Raw genomic sequence first — 10779 nt, forward strand, 5'->3', positions numbered from 1 at the left:
GTAATTTATAGTCTAAATACTGTACTGTAGCGTCTATAACGGCAGCTGCATTCACCACAATGTTAAACAATCGGTTCTGAAATTTATGGAAATCGTTGCAGCTGCATGCACCGCAGAATCGATGGAATTTGGTGTTACCAGTGTGGGTGGGTGCCAGATTCTGACCAATTAGAGTACACTACACACCCATATATACAGCACGAATTGTTTTATGAGTCTGCAGTGGACTACGCACTATTTTCTCTGCACCAACACAGGTTTGTAGGTTGAACTTCTTTCGCACCGTACGCAGCCAACCGTGCTAATTGGAGGTACAATAGAGCGCACACAGATACATATAACATGGCACATATATATGCATATATATAACACATATATAAATATATCACTCATGCATATACTGTATAAATAACTGCATATATAACGCACATTCACATAGCACGCACGTGTACCACGCATGCATGCAACACACAGAACACACGTGCATAGACACATATCGCGCACATAGAACACACATATAGCACACACACAACACACACACAAAGAAAAACAATACGTGACAATTCAGAGGAACTGCAGCGCTGTACCAGCAGTGGGTATGTGCATGTTCGCTCGAGTTGCCACGACGTGGCGATATTACGCGATATCGTAGGATACGATATCCACGATAATCGCATTGTCCGTTTCGCTGAATATCTATTGCAGTGTACTTATTATTGCTCGTGTTTATTGTTATTTTATTTCCTGATAAAATATGTATTAAATAGCAACTAAATAAAGTTATAAAAGCGTATGCATAAGTCAGGCTTATGTTGAGCGGATAAACTTTGAGTGATATATTCGTGCTGGCAGTACAGAAGAGCACAAAAAAATTGCTAACACAACAATTATGTGGAACAAAAAAAGATGTCGCGATAAGCATGGGGATGTCATGGTGGCGAGATGTTAACTTCCTCTCCTGGCATAGCATACAGGACGTCGTGGGTTCAATCCTGACCATGACCACTGCTGTATATTTGGAGTCTGTGTGTTCTCTCTTTCTCCCCGTGGTGGCGTTGATTTTTCTCCAGGTCCTCCAAGTGTTTTCCTCCACATTTAGAAAACGTGCCTTTTGAGTCTTTGGCTGCTATAAATGTCCACATGATGATAAGACTCTTCTTTTCAGCTACCATGTGTGGCCATGGTCACTTTTGAAATAGTTATATAGCTCAGTGGGCCTTACCTGATTTAAAAACAAATGTAATCGTGAACAAAAATCGCTTAATCACGTGATATTGTATCAGTTGTCTCAATTCTTACTGGCATTGTTCTTTGGCGCTGGCGTAAAGCCCAACTGGAACTCGTATGGTTTTGTCTGTTGCGGTACGTAGCTCCTCGAAAATATTACCAGTTCCAGCAGTCCCAGGTTCGCTTTGGGTCTCGTCAGTTTCTGTGTGCGTCGAATTCGCCTCTCCGTCTATTTACGTGACAGCAGCATCAGCAGCAGCAGCAGCCATGGCCAACGCGGCAGTGGAAAACGACCTCACTTGCTCCATCTGCCTCGACCTCTTCGACTGCCCGACCACGCTGAGCTGTGGACACTCGTTCTGCCTCCAGTGCCTGGAGGACGCGTGTAAATCGGCGGAGCTCTTCACCTGCCCACAGTGCAGAGCTCCGTACGTGCAGTTGCCCCACCTGAGCAAGAATGTGGCGCTAGCCAGCCTGGTGGAGACATTGAGTGGCCAGGCTGCGGCGGCACTGGCGAACGGTGATGATAAGGTGATGTTAACCAGCTTGCTCACTACTAGGGGTGTTGCAACGTGGCATCGAGTCCATCGCATCATACAAACTCTCAGCATTTGCGATATATGCATCGAATCGCGTGTGTAAGCATCGATGTTTTATATATGTATGCCTCCAACCAAATCACGTAAGAATGCAACGGACCTCATTAGACCTCAGACGCTAAGCAGTGATGAGCCTGGTAAGTCGTTTGATCGGCGACCAGCTGTGGATACCTGGCGCTGGAGATGTTTGGCTGCGAGGTGCCGCTAGATGGTGATAATAGCACCGCTGCCGTGAGATATACTACTGCATGGTACTTGCATTTGAATTTGAGTCTGTGGAATGAATCTGGCTTTTTTTCTTGCGTGGGAATGTCCCCTCTACTGTGTGGGTAAGAAATATGAAGATCACTTCAAGGCATTTCAGAAGTACTTCTGAAATGTTCCGCCCGTGGGTCTCTGCAAGAGTTCCTAATAGACTCGTGACACGATGCCGGTAGCATTGTGGGAGACAAAAAAGGCAACTAGCCGAGGTATTCAGGGGTTGTTTTGCAAAATGCATCCGTTGAGCAATGTCTTATTTTGTTGTTCAAATCCACAGAGCCCGAGTGTCGTTGACTCAGGCACGATCGAATCACTCGGAAAGCATGGAAAGTGCAGGTGCTGTATACCTCATTTCCACAGGCATATTACTGGGCCAAACCAGCCCAAAGCAGTACTGGCTTGACTGACACATAGCACTAGGGCATGCACCTTCCGTAACCTACACTCAATAATCGATGCGCCATGACCCTGGAGCCTGAGTGTTCAATGCACAATGCTACAAACCCGATCTTGAATTCCCTGCAATGGTTACAACAATTTGTTGTATCAGTATCTACCCTGTCTGAACCTCCGCGAGGTCAGCCCAACCTTAAATCAGTTCCTGGTGTAGTGTAAAAAAACAATAAACATTTGGGGAGACAAGATGCAGTTGTGCGTGGTGCAGGCCACCCCACCCACTCATGCGCTATCCTGGCCTTAATAGGTGACCAGTATTTTGTGTACGGTGTGTGTATACGTGGAGTGGTGGTCAGCACACTGCAATGACCCCGCGTTCGATTTCCGGCCACCGTCAGCATCGGTGGCAAATATCTGAACTGACCCTGATCCTCCACTATGTCGACTCAGCCTTAAGCGCAGTGTGTAAGCGTCAGCACTGGGGAGAGCAAGCTGGCTGGGCGTGACGCTGGCCACAGCCTCACCTTGTGCAAAATTCCGGCCTTCGCGGGTTCTCGCTTAATAAAAACAAATTCCAACAGCCTGTATGGCTGGAGCGGTATCCACGTGCTTTGTACATGTCTCTAACCATTATGAATGCATCACGTGGGATTTGAATGAGCAGTGGACTGATTAAAGCGTCGATGAATTCATTCAGGCGGTGCGAGAAGCACGGAAAGCCCGTCCGGATGTTTTGCACTCTGGACCATGCGCTTATCTGTACAGCCTGCACCGTGGAGGGAGACCACAGAAGCCACAACGTCATCACGTTGGAACGGGAGCAAGAGGCGAGAAAGGTGCCTTTTGCGTGGTTTTGGTCTCGTTACAAATTGCATTCCAATTGCGATTCCTCCGTCATGGCATCAGACGACTCTTGCAGAGCAGTACATCACCTTGTGTTCGAGAAAGGGCCATGAATTAGTTTTTAAAGACCCTGAATTGTATTTGTTTATGCACACACCAGGGGATGCTGCACTTTCCCACATGCATTGCTACGGAGAAGTGTTCATTGCACAACAGTCAGATTGATACTCTTAGGTTTTTTCGGTAAAGTCACGGAGGAAAAATATATATAAATAACAATAAAATAATAATAAATGAGTTATTTTCATTCATTATTATTTTTATTATTATTCGTCTTTTTTACCTACGTGACTTTACCAAAAAACATTTGAGTATGAATCCTTGCAGTCACGAAAGCTTCAAATCTAGAGTCAGAATGATATTTTTAATTCTCAGATCTGGAATTTTGCTAAACTAAGTGGACATTTTTCTTGTATGTAATGGATTCGTTTATGTGCAGTCATTGTGACTGGGCTGAGACCATCAACTTGTTACATGTGGGAACTCAAATTAATCAGAATGATCATCTGTAGGTTTCCCTTATGGTACCTAAAGTGTTTATACACAGCCAACAGCCAATAGGAGATGAGTTTAATGCACTCAAGGCTGCTTCGTTGCCAAGGTAACAATCGGCATCATGTAGTGCATCTCACATACGCAAATTTTAATGGTGAATGACCATTCGAACATAGAAGAAATTACACCTTTAAAACATGCATTGAAATTAAAATCCCCTTTATTTACCCATAAAAGCTCCACGGAGTCTCAATTTTCGTTTCACATTTTCTGGAGGGTCCCATATTGGGATGTTGAGGGGAAACTGGAATACCACACAAAAATGGTTGTTGTTCTGATATACATTTTCACGATGATGGCACAATAAAAATGTTATATGACGATTACTGTGACTGCATTTAGCATATTTATTGTATCATTGTGCCTTAATGCACTAGCAGTTCACTCAATGCACTGCCATCCATGCCTTGCATTTATTGATAACTGCCTTAACAGGAGACACTGAAAGAGAATATAACCTCCATGATGAAGAAGGAAAAAGAGGCAGCCTCTCAACTTTACGCGTTGAGAGAAACCTACAGGGATGTGCAGGTACCGTGTTGTAGTCTGAGCTCTTTTTTGAGTGAGATGATAGCTGTGACTTCGAAAATAAAACGTACGGTAAGATATATCCCAAACGTTACTCTGCATACGGGTGTTCCACAAACATTTTCCAAAACACTAACACCCTCAATACCACCACCACTCTCAAAACTACCATCATTGTTAATATTGATAAAAGTAGTTGTTATCAGTAGCCACATATGCCGCATGTGATTACATTTCCCCTTAGGGATGTGTGGTAGCCTCTAATGAGTGGGCCTGAATTGATATGTAAATGTTTTTTTTATCCAAACAAACCCTAAAATTCACAATCTACCAGAGCCAGTGAATTGTATAAGGGGGCAGATGGTATCAGCTGGTCACAATCACTTTAGCCATTGATATCATGCTCAAATTTCAAGGTACATGCTTTGTGTAGATGTAACGATTCATCCCGCACTTCCCCATACCCCTCCTACCCAAGTGAGTTAATGAAATGATGTGATGCAGGGTCGCGATTTTATTAGAGAATCTATAAATGATTGAATATTATGGTGAATGTAGTGGCCTGAAGCAGCTGCAGGGTCACACAAACCCATTAAATACAACATAAGCAACTTGAAAACACTGATTCTTATAAAACACCATAACAATGCATGTATCGATAGGTTAAGAAGAAATGTTAATTGTTACCTCGTTAGACCCATATTGCTTAGGCATATTTTGTGAGTTGTGTAAAAAAAACACTTGCTTTTTTACGTGCAGAGACAAATGTGGGAATGAGGCATTATTGAATGTATTACTGTGAGTTAGGATGAGTAGATTTGCTCCACTTTCTTTATGCAGGAATCCACAAAAAATAACAAGGCTAAGATCTCGAGTAAGTACACGTGGCAAAGAAAACTTTTGGACGAGGAAGAAAGGGCAGCCCTTCAGCAACTGGAAGACAACGGCGCATTGCTACTCTCCAAAATTCAGAACAACATAAATTCCTTTGAGAGAGAGCTCCAAGCACTCCAACAGTCCAAACAGAAGCTGAAGGAGCTGTTGTTTGTGAAGGACCCACTCGACTTCTTGCAGGTGAAACAGACAATTGTGCTTACACTTTCCAAAATAATCAAATGGATTGGGGTCATTCTGCAATTCGTGAATACACAAATTTTGTACCAATGTGTCGTCTGTAAAATGCTTAGTGGCTGAAGTGGATTTCAATGATTCACTTACATATGAACTGCAAGTGATTGTTTTCTTCCATGCATTATTTGATGCATGTGTAGGACTCGTACTGACGCGACAGCTTCTTTGTCTTTCTCGGTTCTTTATTAAACGCGTGTAGTTCACATATCCTCCGTCGGCATCACACAATGTCCCTCCATTCTCTCCAACGCACAACTCCCCATCAACATCACTCAATGTCCCTCCATTCTCTCGCTCCGCTGGCTTCGCTCGCTCTCCCTCTGCTCCTCTCCTCCAGCGACCTCCCTCTCTGCTCTCTCTCCAGCTCGGTCGCTCTTTGTTCTCCCTGCCGTCTCACTCCGTCGTGGCTTCTCCACCAAGGTCCGTTACTCCGCTGCTATCCTATACTGTATTCTCTTTATCCGCTACTACCATACTCTGTCTTCTCTTTGTCCACTGCTAACGTACACTATCTCCCTCTGTCCACTGCTACCTTATACTATACTCTCTTGTCTACTGCTACCGTATACTATACTCTCTTGTCTGCTGCTCCGTCTCTCCCTCTGTCTCTTGTCCCAGGCACCAACCAACTCCCGTTTCTCCCCACGCTCTTTGCCTTTATCCCCGAACCAATTTGCCCCAATCAATTAGATCATCCCCCGCTCCTCCATTCGCCCCCAGCCCCCAGCCTCACTTGATGTTGTTATTGCAATCATCGAGGCACCAATTCCCGACACCCATCCCTCTCGTCCAATCACCGGCCTGCGTACTCGATTACCCCCGAACACCTGCAGGCCTCCCTTAATTATCTTACCACCTTAATTGGCACAATCACAACAGTATGGCGCCCTGCTCCCTGTGTCCCCGTTTGCCCTCACTGTCCGCCGCGTGTCCGTATCACAACCCAACGCGTGACGCGTGTTTTCTCGAGTCCTACACATGTATTGTGAGCCTAAAAATCAATTTGAATGAATCGATGAATCCATGCAAATATAATATTTCTAAAGATAGGTACTGGAATGTTAATCATGCAATATGATTATTTATTGTTTATTTTTACATGTACAATAATAATTAAATCTGATTGTTTGATTTTCTTAGAACTCATTCCACAATGAAATTAGGTAAGTGGCTGTATCATGGTATTGCCATTTTATAAGTGTATATGTTATATGCAGTACTGTAATTGTAGACAGCCAGTCAGTGACATATATACATTCGAATGATGTTATGGAAGTATATAAAGCTCACATTTTGACACATTTCATTGAGAACTACAAAAATATGAGAGCGAAAATGTTTTGAGTCCTCAAGTTTTTTTCTTTCCATTTTCAACATAGACCTACAAATGTTGTGCCTGGAGGTTTTGAAAAGTACAATATCCAAATAATGTGAATTATATTTTTAATAAACACAGTTTTTGGTGCTTTTTGAAATGGTGATGCTAGAGCCAAGAAAATTACAAAGCTCACTACGAAATACTTCAGTTAAATAAATAACAAATATTCAGACCTTACCTCTTGCAGGGATCATACACTGCACCCACAAATTAATTCACCCATCAATACCAAGGTCTTGTGCCTTCAGTAATTCGCCAATTCCTTAGCCAAAGTACACCATTGTACAGTATTAACCTATACAATGCATGAATGCACAAGACGATACATGCAGAAATACACCAGCCAAAACCATAACCCCAATAGCATTACCTTAAAATCTAACCTGCTTATTAGTCCAGACACCCACCTATGCAATCTGTCCACAATCTGGTTCATTGACTATTACATACACCAGAGGATATTTTTATTCCAACTTTTACCGTAGAAAATGCCCAAACATGTACTCCACTGCCCTCTATCCAAGCTCACGTGTACACTAATGCATGCTCCCGCCCAAATGCCATTGCCGACAGACGATTCGACACATTAGCCTACACTTTCATACCATATAATAATGCAACCGACCAGTCCAGACAATGTCCAGTAAAAACCTCTTACATTTCTACCTCGTGAAATTGTTATTGCATATGGCAACAAGCCGCACATAAAGGAAGACCAACAGAAATCACTCCCCACACATTCCTTTATGAGAGATATACTTGCGTACACAAACCACACCTTTGCAAGCCTGCAGTCTACAGAGTAACCTTCAGCAACCAAGCGTAGAGAGTCCACATACCTTTGAAAAATAAGTAAATAAAGCCACCTCTGTTCCGTTTATCACAGGAAAAATCAGTTTCTGGCCTTATTGGCCTTCAAGATTAAAGTTTACAGGGTTGCACTAACCGGGCACCGTCATTTACAAGGAGTGCCCTTATCAAAACATCTGGTATACCAACAGTATTTTTCAGCAAGCCTGCCTACTGGTGAGACCCAAACGGTCGAAACAAATGGTACCGTAAAACACATTATTATGCAGTAAACAGACTGTGAAATTGACTGGTATGTTATTTTATGTTCTAGTTTTATCATCCAGCTGAAGTATTTGTTTCTCATTGCACTCCTATTTCAGAATTTACATTGACCAAAAAAGTGAGACCCCTGTCCCTCCAGCACCGATGCAGCAAGACAACAGCAAGTTCCGCTCACTGGAAGACGTAATTAACAAAAGACTTAGGTCTTTCCTGACCACTGGGTGTAAGTGACGCACTAAGTTATTGACTATGTAAAATGAGATGTGGGTACTTTTCTCCATTACATAATTGTGCTTTTGGCATCATGTCATGAGACAAATACATTTTAATTTCTCATTCTGCAGCGAGCGGTACATCACCCTGTCAGAAAATGCTATTAGAGGTTAGTTTAACAGGCCTGTTCATTAACACAAGTGGCACACCTTACGTGACCTGTAAGAGTGTGCATCGCATAGAAAACAATAATCCACATTCAGTGGGTTGAAAAAATGTGAGTCTTTTTGTGCAGTCAATTGTGATCAGTCTATGGCTAACAACTCACTAGACCTGAGATCCTGGTTTCATCACAGATGGCTGCCCATGCTGTTTCATCCAGCATCTCAGTAGTGCCAGCTCACAGCTCTAACGCTTGACCTATCTGCCCACCTCCCAATGAGCATTTGTTTTAGTGCAGTTGGACTAAGTGGGTATGGCCATGCAGTTGTGATAAAATTGGGCATCTGAAGCATATGATTAAGCAATGATCAGATAGACTTGTAACGATTCCACAACCATGTGTTGCGGTGAATAGTCCCGATTCAGAGTCGCGATTTGATTAAAGAATCAGTTCTTTGTTTAACACAGTGGTGCAGTGTGGCATTTCCAGTGGCTGTAGGTGTCACTTAAATGCCTTTGATGTCTTGAGTTGTAATGCAATTATACAGTTCCGAGAGCAAACTACGTCTGCCAGATTAATAGACATACACACAAAGTGGAAACATGCGTATGGAGGACTGGCTTCATCGACACGTTTGGAGTCATCTTGCTCCCGTGTTGTAAGCGTTTTAGCCTGTGCTCGGCAAGTATGTATGATCACTTAAACCTCCAGTGGCTGGGTAGCTCAGAGGTCGGCGTACTGAGCATGCACCACAGAGCTGAGTTCAAATCTAGGTTTCAGCCACTCATAATTAAACTGGGTTCTCCCTGGTGTATTGAGCTGATGATGTCCGCTTGGTCACCAATAAATACACCAATAATCCATCAACTTTCATTCGGTTTTTCATTTCCCTTTGGAAATGTAAGCTCCGTGACTTAAAAAATTGATTTATAGATATATGATGAACACTCCTTGCCAGGCTAGTTCCCTGCGTTTGAATAAAGATGTCTACTAATACAATTGGGGATAAAAAGCAAACAAAAACTAAGTAGCTTGCAACTATCGTTTGCAGATGGACGCGGTCCGACACTGAACTCAAGCACTGCCCACTCACACCTCAAGCTCTCGGCTGACCTCCGCACGGCTAAGCGGGTGATAGATTCCCAACGCTATGCCGCGCACCCCAGTCGCTTCGATTGCTGGTTGCAGGTGCTGTGCTCACAGGCGTTCTCTTCTGGGCGACACTACTGGGAGGTGGATGTTGGAGGCTCAGATTTTTTCTTCGTCGGTGTTGCGTATGAAACGATTCCTCGCAAGGGCCACTGGCAGGATAATGCACTGGGAGGCTCAAAGAGCTCTTGGGTTGTGGGGAGAAGGGGAGTGAATTACATTGCCGCGCACGGGGACATTTTCTATAAGATAGCAGTCCGCAGTCATCTGAGGAGAATCGGGGTTTACCTGGACTGGGAGTCGGGGCTGCTATCATTTTACAACACAGACACCATGGATCGACTGCACTTGTTTTCCTACAAATTCGTTCAACCACTCCATCCCGGGCTGTATGTGGGTGCTGGGCAATTGACAATACACGGGCTGCCCTGATGGAAAGGAGTCACATCTCTCATTGTGTGGGAGCATACCGGGACAAAAAAATTGTGCGGGCTGAGAAACCGTTGTTCAAACAACACACGAAAAACGTGTAATACACCCTTGGCATTTGTGCATTTTGAAAAACCCATCGGCAGTTCATTAAGAAGCACATTGTGGTCTTCCTGTCTCAGATCATCATCAAATAATAATTTGAATAAATGTAACCGACTGACCAGCAGCAGTGATACCGAGATGCACACTATAGACGTGTTTTATCCTTATTAGTTTTTTGGAGTTTTAATTACTGTATTTTTCTTGTCTTGGGATTAATTTCCGTGAAAGGTACTGTACAAGCAGGATTTTATTATAATTAGTGGGAAAAATGGTGTTCTATTCATTCTTTTCGGTTGATGTATGTGTATGTGCTTATGCATATGTATCCAATAAAATAAAATCTTCACGTGTTATGCAATAAAAAAAATTCTGCTGCATAGCACTACACCATAAAGTAGTTCGACAATCATGGTGCGTGGTAAAGTGTGGCCTTTAGTGTGGAAAATAAGTCACTTTGAGGGATCTTGACAGTTCTGTGCTGTGGATTGAGTTGTGAATGGACACTTTTTCTTTTGACGCGAAACAGAGAGCACCATAATAATACAATTTGGATAAAATACATTTACATATACTGAGGGGATGATTTTTTTATCGTGAGAAGATGGTATTGAAATTATATAGACTCGCATTGATGTAGTTCTTGCCTTACCTTATTCTTACATATTTTC

General features: G+C 43.1%; 1 protein-coding gene across 1 annotated transcript; it reads left to right on the forward strand.

The window, feature by feature from the left end:
* Positions 1 to 211: 211 nt before the first annotated feature.
* Positions 212 to 10009, forward strand: LOC144934067 (nuclear factor 7, ovary-like). Its single transcript, XM_078859440.1, has 8 exons — positions 212 to 257; positions 1490 to 1758; positions 2365 to 2423; positions 3181 to 3319; positions 5310 to 5543; positions 6741 to 6763; positions 8151 to 8275; positions 9480 to 10009. Exons 1-8 carry the CDS (start codon positions 212 to 214, stop codon positions 10007 to 10009), a joined length of 1425 nt encoding a protein of 474 aa, XP_078715566.1.
* Positions 10010 to 10779: the final 770 nt, after the last annotated feature.

This window comes from Lampetra fluviatilis, chromosome 9 (genome assembly GCF_964198595.1).
Source record: "Lampetra fluviatilis chromosome 9, kcLamFluv1.1, whole genome shotgun sequence".
In the NCBI taxonomy this organism is placed as follows: domain Eukaryota; kingdom Metazoa; phylum Chordata; class Hyperoartia; order Petromyzontiformes; family Petromyzontidae; genus Lampetra; species Lampetra fluviatilis.

Excerpts from the sequence above, each read along its gene's own strand:
- LOC144934067 (XM_078859440.1), top strand. The coding sequence starts at position 212 with ATGAGTCTGCAGTGGACTACGCACTATTTTCTCTGCACCAACACAG. Across the intron at positions 3,320-5,309 it reads GGGAGCAAGAGGCGAGAAAG|GAATCCACAAAAAATAACAA; the intron begins GTGCCTTTTGCG and ends TTCTTTATGCAG. Across the intron at positions 8,276-9,479 it reads GTCTTTCCTGACCACTGGGT|ATGGACGCGGTCCGACACTG; the intron begins GTAAGTGACGCA and ends TATCGTTTGCAG.